This window comes from Cryptomeria japonica, chromosome 5 (genome assembly GCF_030272615.1).
Source record: "Cryptomeria japonica chromosome 5, Sugi_1.0, whole genome shotgun sequence".
In the NCBI taxonomy this organism is placed as follows: domain Eukaryota; kingdom Viridiplantae; phylum Streptophyta; class Pinopsida; order Cupressales; family Cupressaceae; genus Cryptomeria; species Cryptomeria japonica.
This window is the reverse complement of record NC_081409.1, coordinates 597,256,455-597,277,528: the sequence shown is the minus strand read 5'-3', so window position 1 is coordinate 597,277,528 and position 21,074 is coordinate 597,256,455. Positions and strand designations below refer to the sequence as shown.

The following is a 21,074-nucleotide window of genomic DNA, read 5'->3' as shown; positions in this document are numbered from 1 at the left end:
AACGAAGGAGTGTTGGAACTGGATGGATGCTCTGAAGATGGAACTAGTTCGCTGGCTGGACTCTTCCATTGGCAGATGGAGGACTACGAGGTCTTCCACCTGGCGTGCCACATGTTGCAAATATGCGAGATTGGGGAATCAAATGGCGGTATGGAAGAGAAGTCATTTCCCCCAGAGTACGAAAGGTACCAGGACGGAATGGCACGGGTGGATGACACACCAGCCCACCAGTTTGAACGAGACAAACCCATCAAGTATGAGGAAAGGGATGTGAAAAAAATCAATCTAGGCAAGAACGAGGCCCCGCAGGTAATACTCGTAGGGGATGATTGGAACCCTGTACTGAAGGCGACGGCTTTCAGGATATTTTTGGAGTACAAGGATGTCTTTGCTTGGACCTACAAGAACTTGAAGGGGGTACCACCGGAATTGTGCATACATCGCATATCCCTCGTACTAGGAGCCCAACCCGTACGGGGGAGACTGTACAGGATGAACAAGAACTATGCGACCAAGGTGAATGAGGAAATCAACAAAATGTTGGAGGCTGGGATCATATTCAAAGTGGAAACATTTAAAAAGTGCTGTCAAATAAAAGAATTAAAACAATTGATAAGAGACGGGATATTAAAAATAAGAAGAAAAGAGCATATGAAGGAGATAAAAAGGCGAGGGTTGGCGAGTATTAGAAAATTAAAGTGCAAAGCAAAAGTAAGGGAAATAAGTAAGGAAAAAATATAATTAATAACGAGTTAATTGTTTTATAAAAAATTAATGAAATACTGAAGCCTAACCCTAACCCTGAAAAGACCAAATGATTATTTAAAACCCCATAGAGCTTATTTGTACATAGCACATAGGCAGAATCGGGATAGAGAAAGAGCTTGTCGAAGAGAAAATTGCAGAGAAAAAAGCAGGTGCCAAGCAGGGTCGTACAGGTTTGTACACATCACGCCAGTACAAGCACAAACCGTATGGACGGCGGAGGCAGAAGGAATTCGCAAGATAAAGCCAGAAAATCCATATGGCCTGGACAGATCGTACGACGTACGTCTCGAGGAAGGAAGAGTGAGGAGTCCGTGCGACGGTGATAGCCCGTACGGTGTACGACTAGGCGAGATAGGGAAAAGGCACTATGAAGTACGACCTGCAGACAGGGGGTATGTTGATCACCCGTATGACGTACGACAGTCAAGGGAGTGTCTGAGTTATTCGTACGATGTACGATTGACAAAGAAGGGAGTCTGGCATAGCCCATACGGTGTACGACCTGCGAGGGGAGGAATCCGTACGCAGAAGAGGAATATCGTACGGTGGAACATTGCACCCACAGGAAACTAAGTCGTACGATCTTGTACGGTTACTAGCGGATAAAGGAGAAAGACTGTACGGTTAGAAAATGGACATATCGTACGTGCAAGATCCATACAATCCCCTCCTTCACGGCGTCCATACACACAGGGAGCAGTTGTATAAAAAGTTTGAGGGTATCTGTGCAAAGCTTCGTGCCATCCATGTGAAGCTGAGTGAAGAGTTGGCGCAGGTTGAAGAGGCTGTACGACCAGGGAATGGAAGTGCACGAGTTAATTCGTATGTTGTAGAGGCAGCAGTTGGTCCAATGGTCCGTACCAATTGGCAGGTCACACTTGCAGACCGTTATAATAACGGTCAAGGACGAGACAAAGACAGGACAACATGGCAAAGCAGTTGCAGTGCAACCATGATAGCTATAGATCTAGCCAGCGGCAGCAAGAAGGCCAAAATGAGGCCAAAAGCACAGAAGGATCCAGAGGGAATCACGATAGAGAATGTAGCCTTTGAGAGTGTGACTGGCAGTGAATGTCGTATTTGGTGGGAGGAAACTTCCCCCGACAATGTGATAAAGGACTCCCTCAGAAAAGCTCAGGTAGACCATGCCATCCAGATGTCGACATTCAACATTAAGGATTTTGAGCCGATGCTACGGACTATGGTATCCGGATACAACCACCAGGAAAGGGTTTCCATCATTTAGTTCCAGGGTTGCATGGTATGAGTTTCATTTAAACCGGAAGATTTCAGGAGGGTATTGGGTATACCCGAGAAGGGAGCATTTGCAGCGAAACTAGCCAAGGATCTCATCAAGGAAAAGAAGAAGTGGTTGCTCGATTTGGTATGCAGAGATGACCTCAAAGAAGAGCAATGGAAAAGTGTCTGGTCTGACAGTAGGGGGTTGAAGCGTGCATTTATCGCACCAGGAGAATGGAGAATGTTGATGGACTTGGTAAAAAATCGCCTCACAGGAGCCAACCGGGCATCCGACATAGCCGTCTGGATGATAGGGTTAATGAACGGGATTAAGTGTGGCAAAGTGTACAATTGGGGGCAACTTTTGGTGGAAAGAATTCATGATTTTCTCAAGCTGGAAAACAAGACATTTTACATGTGCCACCATGCCATTAGCCTATTCTTGGATGCCGTACGTTTGCAAGTACTGCCAGAAATGTGGGGGAGTTTCGAACCGCATGGAAGGGTGGAACCTAATAAGCCGACCATGTACTATTATGCCCATCTGGACACACTTGGTGACACCGCGCAACCGACAAAGAGGAGGAAGTTGGATGTATCTGTAGAGGTTGAAGATGACAACAATACCGAAGATTCTGAGGAAGTGGCTAAAGAGATTGAGCAGCAGGAGAGTGGCGATGATGGGTTCCGTATGGCACCACACACAACAGGAGAGGATGAAGGGGAAGTGGAATCACAACAATAGGAAGAGGAGGAAGAGGAAGAGCAACATGGAGGGCTACTGGCACAGTGGAAGAATATGTGGGTGAAATTTACACCCTCAAAATTATCCTCTTCAGCACACTTGGTACCATCGGAAGCACTTACAATAGCCAGTCCTGTCGGAGACGTATGACTAGTAGGGGTGTTGTTCTGAAAAATCAATGAAGGAAAACCACCGGCACAACGGCGAGTGTCAATGCCGCAGATAAGTTTTGTTGTACTTGAGTCGCAAGTTGTACCAGCCGCGTATCGTACTAGTATGGCAGAGGAGGCCTTACAACATAGTCCGAATAAAATAGCTCAGGAGACAGCTATACCAGGGGAAGAAGAGTTAGTCGTACAGGGAATTGGTAGTAGTACGATAGTTTCAGGTACTGGCACAACATGTACTAGTATGGTACCAACAAGTACTAGTACAATAGGTACTAGTATGATACCTGCAGGTACTAGTACAATACTAGAACGACATGTACTAGTACAGTACCATCAAGTACTATTACGATAGGTACTAGTATGGTACCAGCAGGGTACTAGTACACCATGTACTAGTATGATACCAACATGTACTAGTACGACATGTACTAGTATGGTACTAGCAGGTACTAGTACGTTATCGACATGTACTAGTACGATACCGACATGTACTAGTATGGTACCAGCGAAGAAAAATGAATTAGGGGATGTATCGATGATGGGAGATGGTCTGGAGGAGTTGGCAGTACTGGAGACACTGACGGATGAGGGTATAGATGCATCGTTGGATGGGTGGCTGGGGCAGTTTGCACTCACACCTCACCCTCCCCCCTCGCCTTCACCACACGCCATGGCCGTTGGACCGAACTAGACACAAAACAGGACCACCCCTATCACAAATCAGGATGAGAGGATGTCTGCTGAGGAGCAGAATAGAGCAACAGGAAGTGGTAGATAGAGCTCGAGGATCCTCAATGTTGGGGAAAGCAGGCTGGAAGGACTACTGGCAGGACTTCACCTCACTCCACCAGATCCTAGTTGTCCAACAGGCTCACTCCAGCGGTCTTTGGGGAGCTACAGGAGATTTCAGATGTAGCACGTGGAATGGCACGCTTGATTGGGCAGATTGATGCCGACAACTCCGCCGATGCTGAGAAACTGCGCCACTTCATGACTTCTGGATGTGTATACGAGTTTGCGCGCCACTTCGAGCAGCAGGGGTGGCCAGCCAGTAGTATGCTGGAGATGGTACAGGAATGGAAGCGCATGCGACTAGTGGAAGGAGTGGGCACCTTGGGCGCCACCTTGCGCAGTATGGAAGGATCCTTTCGGGATGTGTACCTGCAGATGCGATAGAATCTGATAGAGTAGTAGGCTCAGCAGTTGTATGTGGCAAAACTAGAGAAGGAAGGGGAGAAGCGTGCACAGCTAGTCGCAGTAGAGAAGAACTTGAGGGTTGAGCTAGAAAGGAAGGTGACTACTTATGAGGCCCATTGCAGCATGCAGAAGAAGGAGGTGCAAGTACTGGCAACAAAAGTGGCCGAGCTTACCTTATAGATGGAGCAAAAAGACTAAAAACTGTTGGAGGCCGCACACATGGTGAAGAAGGCACAGGAACGGCAGCTGATGGCAGAGAAGACCCTCACACTCCACACAGGGCAACAACCTTCTTCTTCGACCACTATAGGGACGCCTCCTCCCCCTTCTCAGTCCTAGTCTTTTGTTTTCTATTCCAGCTCCTATTGTCTTAGTCGTCTAGAAGACGACTACTTTTCTGGGGGGTCTGATGTTAGGGGTCAATAACACATGCTAGTTTGTAGTTGGGATGGGTGTTTATGTTTATATTTATGTTTGAGTCGCCGAGAGGTTCCCATGGGGTAGTTGGTAGTTAGTGACGGTTGGCAACTTGGCCAACCGTCGAGTCTATATATGATTCGGATGGAACCTCGGCATGGATGGTATTGTACTGACATATTCGGGAGAATTCAATAAAGATATCATTCTTTTGGTATAGCTGTTTGTTGTTGTTGTTACTTATGCTTTGATATATGAATGTTCTGTTACATGAATAGTTGGTACGTGTGGGAAATCCTTGTTTTATCCGTGAGTTTACCAACCTCACATTAAGGACTAAACAAGGGATTCAAAGGTGGATTCATAAATGTGCTGAATGTTAAAGATCGAGTTAAAGTGATATATCTTTTCAGGGTTTGCCAAATTTAGAGGTGATAAATTTTTAAAAGTTTTGCAAGCAATTTTATTTACCAAGAATTGTAGTGTGGTGTGTGCAAATGGTGAAATGAAATAATTTGTGTTGTGCGTGCAAGTGGGTAAATGCAAACATTCTAGTGGTGTGTGTGCAGTGGAGAAGTGAATAAAATAGAAAATTCATAGGCTTTATTGGTACTCAGCCGTACCATTGCACAACCTAAAGAAATCAAACCATTGATACATTTTAGGCAGCGTGAAAGAGGGTGAATTCATATTGTTGAAGGATTAGAAGCCTTTATTTCATGCAAATGTGGCGTTATTAAGGCTTTTCGAAGCTCATTGTAACATTTTGTAGGGAGGCGCCACTCTTTTTGAGACTGCCATATTAATTCAAGGCTGCATACGTTTCTTCTACCTATTGTACTATGGTTTGGGGTGCCAAATATATTCAAGGATGATCAAATCTAATGTTCATTTCTTATGTAGACTGCTAATCAGCTTATTTGAGATCAGCAAAAAGAAAAAAAAGAAAATTTGTAATTTCGTGAATACAAACACATTTTGTTTGTTATATCTCAATATTATATTTCACAACAATAGTATATGTATTTGTCATTTGTAGCTCGAATAGTCATCAATCAATGCTTTTTGTAAAGAAAAGTTGTTTTGTGCAATTGGAGCTGCGGGATCTTCTTTTGTTGTAATTATTTGTGAAAATCTGTTAAAACTCTGTTGACTGCAAACTATTTGATGAAATTCCATGTGAGTTCTATAAGCAATGGTATGATTTTATGATATGTTTTTAGTTTTAAGTTGTACTATCAACAACTCCTAGCATTTTCACATAGAAATACCTCATACTTGATTATATCCTCTAAGGTCTTCCATAATTGTAAATAACATATTACACATAATTAATCAAGAATTAATGCGACATGCTCAAATATATAAGGATAGAGACATGATATTAGGTTTAAACATAATGTAGGCATACATAAGCCCAAAGATCATGCAACAAATAAGGAAATTATTTTCTTTACATGAGACCATAAGGTCAAATACAAAGAGTACTTAGAGCACAAAACTAAAGATAACCTTGAGAGGTATTCTCCATATATAATCTTCACTTGAGCACACAATGGGTGAGAACATCGTCGAAATGCTTTATAACCCAACTTGGAACCTGTACACTTCTTCGAAATCCTTCCTAACATGAAGAATACTTACCTTGCACGAGGTTAGCTAGCAATCCGAAACTTGTAGGAGTAATGGAATTTGGTGCAACATGATATATCTACATTCTAGATGCTAATGTAACAATATCATAATATGACAAAGAGTATGAAACATAAGGATCAACTTAGTAAGCATATACTAAAAAATTGATCAAACAAGGTTTGGTCGAAACATCTTTTTCATTGTTTGTTAGCAGATAGATTTAGGGTGGATATCCATCTTTCTTTGTTCCACCATATTTGGCACTTGTCCAATCTCACATGAAAGAATAAAAGAAGACACAAGAATACAACCATGCATATCTTCTCGATAATTAAGAACAAACAGGATTTTCAATTCAAGCACAATATTACAAAAGTAAACTAATAGCAATTATACATTCACATAAGCATATACCTTGCATTACAAAGTTCATTCACACAAGTTCCAAGAGCTTTTTCATAACCAATAAATGTGAGTAAATAATTGAAAACCACAAGATAGGATAAGGGTAACCATTATCTTACTAAATACATTAAAGAAAATAAACTATAGTATTCATCAAAGTTATTGTGATAATGACCTACATTTGAGACACTGAGGTTAAATAGCTTTCCCTTGGTACAATTTTAAATCTAGGATCATTAAGATAAAGATTAAATATCAACAATGATCACAATATAATACTCTTATGTAGAAGACACACTTAAGCATATGTTACTCTAATGATTACCTTCCTAGTTTCAATATGCAAACTACTTGAAGGTTTCAAATGAAGAATAAAACTATTATATTATCCATAAATCTATTAAACATGCCAAATGCATTTCTATAATGCCCTTGAGATGAAATACAAACTATCTAGAATAAGATATACTATGAATTAATTAAAGAATAACATGGCCCAATTACTTCTTGTTCATCTTATCAACAAAGTTATTATAATATTTACTTAATTACGAAGATAGCTTATAATTTCAACTCATAAACTCAAAACATTAAATTTTTACATTGTCTTCACGAAATAGAATTGACTTAGTTCGTAACAACATAACGCCAAAGGTTAAACAACTATTAGCTTCTTTTTATGTTTTGTTGCTAAAATCTCATGATAACTAAACATCTTTGATTGGCTATAAGTTATCTATAACCCAAAGTGTAAAAGCTGATGTTAAATATACTTTTCTTTACTAAGATATGCATGAAATAGTATCAAAATGGGCACTAGGGTTTAATGTAAGTTTGAAAATAAGTACACACATCATAAACTCCATATATATATATATATTACGAAAGCCAATTTCTATAATGGATAATTATTCAAGTCTTAGAGATTTTTTAAATCAAACTACACTTTTGGCTTAATTTTCCCTAATAATACTAACATAGTTCCACTTTACTTCAATATCCTTTTTAAAATCTATCCATTATACTTGGAACCAAAGAAGCAATAGTTTGCAAAAAATCGTGATTATACCTGATTAATCCTGAATGTTGGAGCTAGCCGATTTATTCCTTGAAAAAATCCTTTTTCACCAAAAAACTGTTGACCCAATTTTGAACAATTTTTCGCATTTAAGTCATTTAAAAAACCCCCAAAAATGGCAAAAAAAGTGAAAAAAATTGTTAAAACTCGCAAAACCCTAGAAAACCTCGTCAAATTACTGAGTCACTAAAAATTAAAGTTGATCCGGGACGAAATCAAAGTCAATGTGGAATCAATGTTGAAACAGTCTGTTGTTTTGTCCCTTAGTTTTCTTTTCGACCTTTGAAAATCCTTAAATAAAGGAGTGGGAGGAGCAATGGTGGTCACCAACCGAATTTGAAAGGGCCTCAATCATCCTAAATCGTGTGGGGCATATAAGATAGTGTTGAAATAGCTGGCAAATCTGCTCTAAATTGCGGCTTTGGTATGACTCAAGCTCTTTGCATACCCCACCCCATGGATTCTGTTGTGAACAAGTATATAATTAATATTGTACACTAGCTTTAAAATTTACTATTATGCACTATTATAGATGTCACTTTGACGGGGAAAGAGTGAACCCCTATAGTTTATAATTGATACCAAAGAAGCAATAGTCACTAAAACATCGCGACTGATCACGATTAATCGTGAGTTGAGCAAAGGCATGATTGTTTCCCCAAAAAATCGTTGAAAAATCGGTCAATGATTTTCCACGATTTCTTGCGTTCAAATCACGATTAAATTCCGAGTATAACCGGTTGCAAAAAATCATGAAATATCTAAAATCGGCGTGAAACCCACAAAAGACCCTCAAAATAGTGAAAAAGCCTTGTGAATGCCTTATAAATGATGTCACGTGACATCTTCAGTGCGTTCTTGGTCATGGAAGAGTAGAGAATTGACGAAAATTAGAGGATTTTTAGCGACACGATAGATAGAAATTCCAGGTATTCTTATTTGTCAATGCTGTTTCTTTGTTGCATTTTTCTATGATTTATTTATTCAGTTGAAGGATCCCTTGTTTTTCTATTTTGTGCCCTATTATTTTTCTATGGTTATTTTTAATTGGCCAACAAATACCCGAATGTTCTTTTCGCCAAAAAACACGATAACATTCCAAGTGTTTATATTAAAGCCTAATATGGGCTAGACATTATCAATAGTTTTAGTTGAAAATGATTGGTTTCAACAGCTTATGAGATTCTTTTTGATGTTTGTACGTGATAGTATTCATAGCAAAACTCATAAGTTTGTAATATTAGATATAATTTTACCTGCCATCTATCTTTTGTCGTCCAATTTTGATCATTTTTTACTTTTTTTTGGTGTACAAAAACTCTTAAATGCCTCTAAAAGCATCATTTCGTTCAATACAAATGTCATTTTTCTCTCCACTCTCTTTTATCATTTTGTCTAAATATTTTTTTCGGGGGCTACCCCCACTTCCGGCCCATGGGGAAACATAACGTTTCCCCACACCTCTTCTATCGTTGGGTTTTTTCTCACATCTAATACCCTGTGCAAATTATCATTTCTACTTCTCAAACCCATTAAGGTCTCCACTCCCAAACCCCCACTTAATTTATGGGATCTTGTACTTGTATCTGCACTAGCAACTTAGCTATTTTATAATACTTTTGTTGATTAACTGATTGACATATCACTAAATCAATAAATGTAACCTCAAACTTGATAGTATGCCATCTCCTAAAGTCATCTATTCTAGTCTAGTCTGTAGATGTTCATAACATAAAAGGCATGCATAGAGAAAAACCACAAACATTGTACTTAGTTTGTGACTTTATAAAGTCACAAACTATATTATAATTGACATCATGTGATGATGAATCACAGAGTGTTGTCCGAAACATTGATGTAAAAAAAGGCACACAATCAAAACCAGAAGCAACTATAGTATATTATAATTGACATTTTTACAACTGTCACTATCTAGTTATTATTTATGCCGTTGTGGTATGTTTTGTGCAATGTAATCAGCAATTTGAATAATAAACTACGAAAATCTATTTTCTACAATTCATGGGTTGAACTCTCTATTTTATTTGCTTTGAATATCTCTATGCTATAGAAATGCCCTTAAATATATTAAAAAAGTAGTTTTTGATTGTTCTTCTACAATTTTTTTTGTTTGTTTATAAATCTGATTTTTTCCCCCTTTTTTGTCGATTTTTTCCCCATTTTTTCAAAAAATCTTATAGTTTTGGTTTGCCCATTTTTTCCCCAAAAGATTAATGCTGCTATGCTTGGAACTGTCAATTCTTCCTAATATTATCATTAATTACCTTATATCTTACTTCAGTTAATAAGAGATCTTTATTAAAGGGTCTTACTTCAGTTAATAAGAGATCTTTCTTAAAGGGTCTTACTTCAGTTAATAAGAGATCTTTATTAAAGGGGAATGAACTCTTTATTAAAGATCGACTGAATTTCTAATTCAATTGACTCCAAATTTCATCCTTAAACTTGATTTCCTTCCAATACTAACTTGACAAATGGATAAGTGCACAGCAAAATATTGAAAAGGTTAAAATTTTCCTACGCATAATTTATCGGTCAAAAAGACAAGACTAACCTTTTTATCTGGGACAGGATAGAGTTTGGTAAGGTGAGTAAAAAATCCTAGCGCAAAGCTCTTTCATTTTCTAAGCGGAAAGGCTCTCTTTTCAGACTCACTGTATTAGTTGATTGATCTTTCTATAAATTAAATACCATGCATATAATAAAAAAAGGCACAAATAAATAGTTACTTAACTATCTAACAAAAATATTAATGCCGATGAACTATTCAGCATTATTCTATAGGATAAGGTCACCATGGTTTACGTATGCACAAATCTGTATCATAATAGAATTAGAGACTTCATTAATTTTACAATTTAACAGACTATGAGGATGATCTCAGCAGCTGATATATCACGTTCTGTCATAACACTATAGATAATCTAATGATTTGGACAAATTAAGGAGCAACGAATTGAGGCTCTTTGCACATGCGATTTGAATTCTCGTAGTATGTTAAAGTTGACCCGACCTGAGATGTTTTGAAACCGATGCAAAAGAGAGAGTTATAAACTAATGTTCGAATTGAGTCTGAAGAGATTCGTTCAATCATTAATCTCCATATCTCAGATCTATCATTCAAGCACAGGAACTCATTTTGAATATCAATGACTCCTTTATCTTTCAGATGGGCAGAGTTTTAAAAAGATTAAACAAAGTAGATTGGTTCAGTGACACATGATGGAAAGAAATGATTGAATGAGATACCAACTATAAGCTTCTTATTCCTGCAAACATTGCCTAAGCCAAGTCTGGCTCTTGCATCCTTGTTCTAAAGCTAATCTCCACGCTGATACCTTCCTCCTCTGTCGACCTCCTTCTTCCTTGCATTCGTACTTCTAGAAAAATGGCTGCACCCCTTCCTCATCGAGAATGCGTTTTTAATGCTCCAAGTGAGTGGGCTGCAATCTTCCTTATCACATGGTTAAAATTAGCCTTTTCCCTCAATAATTGCATCTTGAAGCCTTGAAGGTGACAAATGCTATGTGTTCTGTTCAGTTACTAAGCCAGATTAGTTCAGAGAGTGGGGCGGCTCCATGACTCCACTCCCTTCAGAATAAAATCCATATCAAATATATTGACCTCTAATTTAAAATTTGTCAATTCATTTAAATTTTCTGTTATAGTCAAATCACTAAATAATGCTAATTAAATTTCTACAATTCTCAATATTTTAAAAATGTTTTGAAATTGGGTTATGACATATGCAAAGAATTGACGAAATGCATACATAGCAAATCTTGTGAAAGACTGCAAATATTGGTAGAATATTTTGGGGCAGTATTTTACATAATTTGAAGTATAAATGATGGGAGGGGATGGAGGATGGGAAGCATGGCGGAGGAACTTTATATGTAATCAATCTAAGATATAAAAAGAATAAAACAGCAATTGGTGGACACAGAAACTCCCAGCACCACAATAATAAAAAATTATCTTATTAAGATGAAAGTTTATCTTGATATAAGTTAAAAGGGAGTGACAAGCTAGTCATATCATCATTCACTATGATAATTTATATGCATACAATCATTATCTTGTTTATAAGTTAATAGTAATTGCACTTTAATTGGTTTTCATTTCTTTCTACATTGTAGATGCTTTTTGGTTACATTTGATTTGAGAAAACATGCTAGATGGTACTGTAATTTATCGTTATATAATTGCCAACATCTAATAGTAGTAATAAAGCTTGGATAACCAAAACTAATTGGATTTCTATTTGGAACCAAAGAAATACTTGTTACATGCATATTTAAAAGGAGGAATTCTAAATTTTTTTTTAAGTGAGGTGTGGATTATTATGTCATAAAGAATGCTTGAAGTATCCCTAGCTATATATATTGCTATGTTTGATTCCTGCATTCTTGTCTGTGTTGCTGCTCTTGCCTCAATTCCTTGAGTTCTTCTTTAAGGTTTGCATTAATTCTATAAAACAAATAAAAAAATTCAATGGGTTTTTTATTTTTCTTAATGCGAAACCGTAAGGATTGGTAGTCATGCATATGATGAAAGTTGACAATTGATTTTCAGGCTGCATTGGTTACTACTTGAAAAATATAAATGTGCCTCTTTATTTTTCTATATTGTGGTTGATAACACCGTCCTAAAAAACAAGTTGTTTTTCTCATCTTTGTTATAAAATATTTTCTCTATAAATAGAAACTGGAGCTCAGTATCTAAAAGTCTTTGCAGACTTCATCATTTTTAGTTCTATCAATTAGCTTGTAGCAGAAGTGATAAAGGATTTTGATTTACTTCGTAATTACAGTCTTTTGTGTGTACTGAGCATCATAAGAGAATCTATCTTTTATTCTTACTCACTACATATTTTCATGTTTGTCCATTTATAATTTTTTTTAAAATACTTTTGTAATACTATTTATTTGGTAATATATTGCTGAAGTCTCCTATTATAATTTTGAATGTAAATTTACGTCAATGTTTTGTTTAAATTTTTAGTAATATACTTTAAGCTAAAATGGTAATTGTCAAGCACTCATCCCCACAAATACATATGTTTCTTGTTTTGATAAACTTACTGTCAAATATTTGACTATTGATGAGAGAAAATTTCAAAATTGACATTCTGATGTTTCTGATGCATTATCATTCTTTATGATTTCTTTTTCTCTTAATTTTTCTTATAGAGCCTTTTTTTTTCACTTGCTTTCACAGGAGTCTTCAAGTATGTTCTTATCCGTATACATGATGACAAGGGACACAATAAACTGGTTAGGCTGTTGAATTCAAATATTCTATATTTTGACAGAAAAATGGAGTCGGTTCATAAAATGCATGCCAATTGAATTCAGTAGAAAGCTAGCTATTATGTGCTCGTTGCTTGGAAATATGATTTTGAATATGAAATATATGTTGACTGAGTGAATTCCAAATTTGTAATCTTTTTGGAGAAGTCCACAATGCTTCCACATTTTTTATGATTTAAAGGTTTACTAGTTAAATGAGTTAAATGACATTAGGACATCTTTATGCATAATTGAAAACTGAGTATGTCTGATATATTTTGAGTATAATTAAAATTTAAAATTCTTATTTCTCTTGTGAATGATTTTTTAGAACCTGAGTATTTGTCTATATCAATTGAATTTTTGAACTAAAGAACTGATGGTGAAAACTAATTTTAAAACTCTACAAGTTTTGTACTCATAGTTTAGTATGGTGTTGTACTAACCATATAAAGTAAATTAATTCTATAACCATAAAAAATCCATTATGTGAGTAATCCAGGGTTGTAGGGAAACGTACCCTAGACCCTTGGAGACCCGAACCGGATATTGGTTCACGTATCCCGCGTGGGAGTTCCCATTGGACGTGTTTACAGTTACAGGAGACGTGGGCGAGAGTCGGCAAGGCATCTCCCGATGTCTCCAGGCCGAAAATAATAAATAAATCAAAAAACGCAAAAAAAAACTAAAAATACCCTAAAAGTCGTGACGTCATAACACATACGACAGCCAAAAAGTCAAAGAAAACCTAACGCGAACAAATTTTCGTCATGAGAACACGGGTTTCGTCGATTTGCAGCCACGAGCACAGATTTCATCGATTTGCAGCGTTGAGTGAAGATATCGTCGATTTGCAGCGTCGTGCGAAGATATCGTCGATTTGCAGCCACAGGTTTCGTCGATTTGCTACGTTGCGCGAACATATCGTCGATTTGCAGCCAGGGTTTAGTTTTTACCGTTTAATATTTGGCATTTGCAGCAAAAAAAACAGGTTTTTTTCATTTCGCCTTCCATTTCGGTGTTTGAATATTTAATTTTTCACCGTTTTTGGTGGGTTTCATCTGCGTTTTTGGCATTTTGCTGGGTTTCGTCGATTTTATATTTTTCATGTTATAGGCTAAAAAATTTCGAATTTTATTTTTCTGGGTTTCATAGTCTGTGTTTTTGGCATTTTTTGGGGTTCCGTCAAATTTCAAAGTAGTGTTTCTAATTTGTATAGTTTAACTTTATATTTTTATTTTATAATATAATATATTTAATATTTATTATATATTATTAAATTATTAATATATTATATCAATATGCATTTATATTTATAATATTAATAATTAAATTATCGAATTATTAATGTATTATATATTGTGAATGTGAGTGTATCAGTATCGAACATTCACAGTTAATATTATTAATTTATTAACTATGAATGTCCAATCTTAATATACTGTGAGTGCAATTTTGTTTTCAATTTTACTAAATGTGAATGTGAGTCGCCATTGGATGCAGTATATTTTTCATTTTTTATTTTCAAGTATATACTGTGAGTACAATTTTGTTTTCATTTTTTAGGGCAATAATAATATTTTAATTTTTTATTTTTTATTTTCAAGTATATGAAGTATGAACATTGAGCAGTAAGAAAAAAAATAAAAAATCTAATATTATTTTGTTTTAAATTTTAAATTTCTATTCAGATTTTGGGTGGAGGAAGACAAGTGTTGGACCCACTTTGGAAGTATGTTGATCGTGTTCCAGGGCCGAAAGGATCATGCGGAACAACCACTATCAAATGCAAACTTTGTAATTTGGGATGGAAAGATATCTACACGAGGGTGAAGGCTCATTTCCTTCACTTGCCATGTAATGGTGTTGAAGGTTGTACAAATGAGTGTGAAAGATATGATGCTGTGAGAGAACAAGAAAGGGCTGATGGGAAAGTTGTTATGCGAAGCTCTCATGCTTCAACAACAGGGGCAACTACTGAAGCTTATAGTCATAATATAGAGTCAGAGGTGGATGTGACTTCTAGAGGTGTAGCAACTGAACCGACTCACAAAAGACCACACATTGGCAGCTCAAACCCCATTGGAAGATTGTTTGATGTGCAAGGTCGAGAAGCAGTTGATGTAGCCATTGGATGATTCTTTTATGCAAATGGAATATCATTCAATGTTGCTCGCTCTCCATTTTATGAAGAGATGGTTCATGCTATCAATAATGCACCAGCAGGCTATAAACCACCTGGGTATGAGAAGCTTCACACCACTCTTGTTGATAAAGAAAAAAGTTGATTAGAGGAACAAACTGCACCATTGAAAAGAGTGTGGGCTTAAGAAGGATGTAGTATTGTGATGGATGGGTGGGGAGATGCTAGGAATCGTCCACTATTCAATATCATGGTAACATGTAGTAAAGGGCCTTATTTTTTGAAGGCAATAGATTGTTCTGGGCAAGAAAAAATGCAAAATTTCTTCATAGCCAGCTATGTGACAACATTGAGGAGGTGGGGGCATCACATGTAGTCCAAGTTGTTACTGATGCTGCCCCTGTTTGTAAAGCAGCAGGCATGTTGGTGCAAAAGAGGTATGGTCAGATATTTTGGACACCATGTTGTGTGCATTCATTAAATAATGCTCTCAAGGATATTGGCAAGTTCCAATGGATTTCAGATCCCATAGAGAAGGGCAGAAAGATACAAATGTTCATATGTAACCATCACCACACACAAGCCATTTATCGTAAATTTGCCAAGGTGGAACTTCTCAAACCTACTGACACATGTTTTGCTTCTTACTTCATTCTTTTGGACCGCCTTTGTGAAGTCAAAGGAGCTTTGTGTTCCACGGTTGTTAGTGATGCATGGGCAGCTTGGAAACAATCTACATCAGATATTGCAGTTGAGGTGAGAGTTATGGTCCTTGATGAGCATTTTTGGGCTGATGTTAAGTTTGTTGTGGACTTTATTAAGCCCATATGTGAGGTTATCAAATTTGCAGATTCAGATAAGGCATGTTTGGGAGAGGTTTATGAAGCAATAGATTCCATGTGTGAAAGAGTAAAGAAGATAACTGATGCAAAAGATATTTCTCTATATCCTTTGATAGAAGAAAAGTTACATGGAAGGTGGAACAAACTTAACACACCTCTTCATTGTGCTGCCTATGCCCTTAATCCTAAATGGTATGATATAGAAGTGACCAAAAAGAGAGCTCCACATCAGGATAGAGAGGTAATGAAGGACTTTTGGGTTGTGGTTAAAAAGATCTATGGCCGAGGTGAGGAAGCTTCAATTATGAGGACTCAATGGAATAAGTTTTTCACGTGCGCAAGGTGATTTTGCTTCCGTGGAAGCTATATATGATATGGAAGTAAAGAAAGATCCTATAGAGTGGTGGTGGAATCATGGAAGTGAAGCCCCTGAATTGCAATCATTTGCAATACGATTGCTCTCACAAGTGGCTAGCTCTTCATCTTGTGAGAGAAATTGGAGAACTTATGGGTTCATTCATTCACTAAAGAGGAACCGATTAGGATCAAAGAAAGCAGAGAACCTAGTGTACATTCATAGCTCACTTCATCTTCTCTCTCGTGTAGATCCTGGATACAATGAGAGTCCTTCGGCAAAATGGGATCAAATTTCCCCTGATGGAGAAGTTGCAGCCATTGTAGATGAAGTGGTTGAAGCAGATGGACTAGCTGATTTACCCCTTGTTATTCTACCATCAGAGGAACCTGAATTCGAGAGTGATGACTATTTGGAGAGCCTCATAGCTGATGACCTTGATATGGATGATCATGGTGAAGAAGAGTAGATTATAAATATAAAATTTCTGATTTTTGCTTTCAGTTTTTGGTTTGCGTATCAGCTTGCTGTTTATCAAGCTATCTTCAATATGTAATCAGTATCACTAATCAGTTTGAAACTATGACACAATGATTGTATGGCATTTTGATCCTAAACGTCATAGTTAATACTTAATGTTATTTCTTGTTTTGAAAGTTCAATGTCATCAGATTTTCAGATTTTCTATAAATTATTAAATTATATTAAAAAATTTTTTTTTGGCGTCTCCAAGTACCCACGTCTCCTATTTTGAAAAAATAGCCGTACCAGTACTAGTACTAGTACCCGGCGTCTCCAAGAACCCCCGTACCCATGCAACCTTGGAGTAATCTCATGTGTGACTAAATCATTAACCTCGTGTGTGATTAGCTCCAACAACTATGAGAAAGAGGTGATAGGCATCATGAGAGATGATGTTGACTACATAGTCCCATCCTTGTCTATACTTGTGATTGCTAGTGATATAATAATATCTTCAGCAAGATATTGTCATAAGACCAACTTGACAATCTAAGAAAAGAACTTTGTGTACTAGTGACAAAATGGAAAATATAAAAGGTAGGTTTTTAGGTTATTTACAAGTGAGACATCAATATGGTGTATGAGATCCTCCTTCCGCAAGTATTCTGCAAGGTATGCATTTATATTTAATGTTGAAACTAGTCGTCTATTTCCTGCATTTATAATCTCATTTATTGCTGATATACTTGCTGCTGTAGAAAATTAACATAACTGAGTTGGATCCAGCCAATGTAATATGAGAATGCAAATGCCTTTTGCCAAAATTGCAGACTTTGTGGGCATTTCAATGATACTTGTAAAGACAACCTTCAAGAAGTAGTAGAACTGTTTTGGGCAAGCAGAAAGAACCTCTGGCCATTGAAGCTAGTAAGGAAAATGTAAACCCTAATGTCTTGGGTCCTAAATCTATGGTTGATCGTCAAATTGAACAAGGACTGAAAAAAGGCCTTTTTAATGCAGAAAGACAGTTTACAAAAGAGGCCAAAGTATCTGAAGTTGGTTTGGGTGACAAGCCAGAAGTTGAAATATCTATTAAAGAAGACAAAGCTATTTCTGAAAATGTAAAGGAAGTGCCACTAGAGGAGTCCCAAACTATTGTTAAGGAGATTGGACGGGTATTTGATCAAGAGGGAAAGGATAAATATTTAGATGCTGATCTTCAATTTAAAAACAGCAATTTATGAAGACTAAGGGGAAACGGATCTCATAAATTAATTGGCCTAAAGAGTTGTTGGAAGATTGGGAAGAAGGAGAATTTATTCTAATTACTTTAAAAGATGAGATTAAGACTCTAGTTATGGGGGTTAAAGGAGATTCAATTCTCCTCAACATTCAAGGGAATGAAGGAAAAGATTTGCAGGAATCTTTTGAATTGCTGGGATTTGGTATTACTACTTCTCAAACTACTTCTAAGAATTATAGGACTCGTTAGAAGAAGATTGGACCTAAGCTAATGCAAGACAAAAAAGGAAGAAAAAAGCTGATGTTGGAGTGAAAAAGAAGATTTTGTCTTAGAATATTTCCAGGGCTGAATTGTCCTTTCAAACAACATTTGTTGAAGAGTTGTCTGATGGATTCTAAAGTGGACATCTTGCTAATTCAAGAAACTAAGATGAAAGAAGTGACTTTTGATAAGATTGTTAAAATGTTTGGCCTACGGCGTACTATTTTGTTAGTGATGTTGATGGAGCATCTGGTGGTATTGCAACTCCGTCGAATCCTGCAAGGTTTAAGGGGATAAAAGTTTTTTCTTGTAAGAACAGCCTTATGGTGTCAATGGAAGATGTCATTACCTCAGAAAGATGGAACCTTATTAATACTTATGCCCCTAATACTTGTGCTGCTAGAGTTGGGTTGTGGTATTCTTTGGCTAGAAGGTTGTTGGGGAGACAAAATGATTGTTCGATGCTTGGAGGAGATTTTAATTCCCTGTTGTTTCCCTCTAAAAAGTTAGGAGGTTTGGAGGATTTTACTGATAACATGGTGGATCTTATTGATTTTATTTCATCTACTGGCTTAATTGATATTGATTTGTTAGGGTGTCATTTTACTTAGTCCAATAGAAGACATGGAGATCATTTAATTCAAGTAAAACTAGACAAATTCCTGATCTCATTGGGATATTATGGCTAAGCTATCCTTATTGACTAGATTTGGCTCAAATCATAATGCTCTTCTTCTTGGTTGGGAAGACAATGCTATTGAAGGTCCTTTTCCTTTCAGGTATGAAATTATGTGGACCTTCCTGCCAGAGTTTAGAGGTTTGGTTGAAAATAAGTGGAATATGCTTTGTAATGGTACACTTATGTATTGTTTAACTCAAAAATAAAGAGGATAATAGAGAAGGCTAAAGGATGGAATAAGATCTATTTTGGTAACATCTTTCATGGAAAAAAGTTTATCTCAGCTAGTCTTAAAAAGATACAGGCCAAAATGGAGGAAGAAGTAAATGATTCAAGTTTTGAAGTTCCAAAGATGGAGGACCTACTTGATGTCATTCTCGAGGTTATTACTAATTGGGACCTCAAGGACATGGTGAAACCTCTTTTTCTTCAGGAAATGAAAAATGTTGTTTTCTCATTTGGTTCTTTTAAAACTCTAGGGCTTGATGGATTTCCCTCGCCTTTTTTCCAAGACTTCTGGGATATTATCTGCTTAGATCTCCTAAAAGATGCCAGAGATTTATTTAGATCGGGTCGTTCGCTAAATCAAATAAATTCTACTTTCATAGCTTTTAATTTCTAGACATGAAGATGCTTCCACTATGCAAGACTATCGTCCTATAAGATTATGTAATATGGTGTACAAGATTTTCTCTAACTTATAGTAAAGGCTAAAAGATGTTCTCAATAAGATGATAGCAGATAACCAAAAATGTTTTGTTAAAGGAAGACATATGTTGGATGTTGCCTTAACCACTGATGAAATCATTCACTCTATAGAATTAAGTAAAATATTAGGCATTGTGTTAAAATTGGATATTTCAAAAGCTTATGATAGGGTGTTATGACCTTTCATCCTAGCGGTGTTGTAAAAATGTGGATTTAAAGGGAGATTTCGTAAGTTGATAACTACTTGGGTTAGCAATCCTAGATGTTTGGTTTTGGTTAATGGAGTCTCTAGGGGATTTTTCTTTTGTGGTCATGGGTTAAGATAGTGACGAGAAGGTATTAGATTGAAAGGACAACCTTGAACCAATCAACCTCTAAAGTTGATAACTCAACCTAAACCCTACTACCAAAGGGTCCTACACAACACCCAGTCAATCTATAGTTCCATGTCACCTTACAATACCTTAGGAGACTCAAAGGCTCCACTATGTCCCCTTCCAAATAACAAAACACTCACAAGTCTTGAGTGACTACACACACCTTTGCTTACAAGAGTGGGCTACAACTAGGATTTAGGGGTTTGAAGGGCCCACTTGACCAACTCAACACAACAACCCTTGGAGGGGTGTTCTTACAACATCTTGACACAAATGAAATAGGATTCCATGGTCTAGACTCTCCGTACCATCAATATTGACTCACTTGCTCATAGACAGACCTAATTGCAATTAGGCCCCCTTTTGGGGTAATCGGGTAATAACTTTTGATTCCCAAAGGATCTAGACAAACAAATTGTATTTCCTGACACCCTTCTAGGAGTTCTCAACAATATCTCACTTTCAGGTTCCAAGCCGATTTGCAGATATCCCAACATATGCTGCACCAACTGACCTAATAGGGCTATTAGGCCTTCTTGATTGGACACATTCCAAAATCTTGTATGATCCTCCTGCTTGATGACTTTTTCTGACCATGGAATGTTAAATCAACCTCCAAATCACTCTTCTACAACATTCAAACCCCTTCCTTGTGCTCTACAACTCAATTCACACTTATTGTCCTCATTCAACCAGTCTATCACATGATGATGCCAGACCTATGGATTCTTAATCAAACACACCAAAATGTTGGAGCAACCTTTGGGCACTAGTTTTTGACCTATCATACAGAGGCCTATCATATTCTAGTTTCAAGAGTTTTGACTGAGAATTGATAGGCCAAAGTCCATTACATTAGTCAAAACCTAGGGTTTTAAGGGTTTCAGACCACCCGATAAAGTATTGCTTGCCAGCAGAACAAAGATCACTTCAAAACTTCAAACCACTTGCAAAAGAAAGGTAAGTCACTATAGTTTCAAGATCTATATCATAATCATGCTTGCCAATCCACCTTCAATGCGGAATCAACATAAAATC

The 21,074-nt window shown here is 36.8% G+C and overlaps 1 protein-coding gene across 5 annotated transcripts in view; it reads left to right on the top strand.

Moving 5' to 3' along the window:
• The window catches only part of LOC131068759 (uncharacterized), a 298,614-nt gene that overhangs the window by 222,686 nt on the left and 54,854 nt on the right, over nucleotides 1-21,074 (top strand). For all 5 annotated transcript variants that reach the window (XM_058004016.2, XM_058004015.2, XM_058004019.2 and 2 more), the window contains exon 11: nucleotides 12,896-12,951. In XM_058004016.2, coding sequence (XP_057859999.1) covers nucleotides 12,896-12,951 — 56 coding nt within the window. The remainder of the gene's footprint in view (nucleotides 1-12,895; nucleotides 12,952-21,074) is intronic.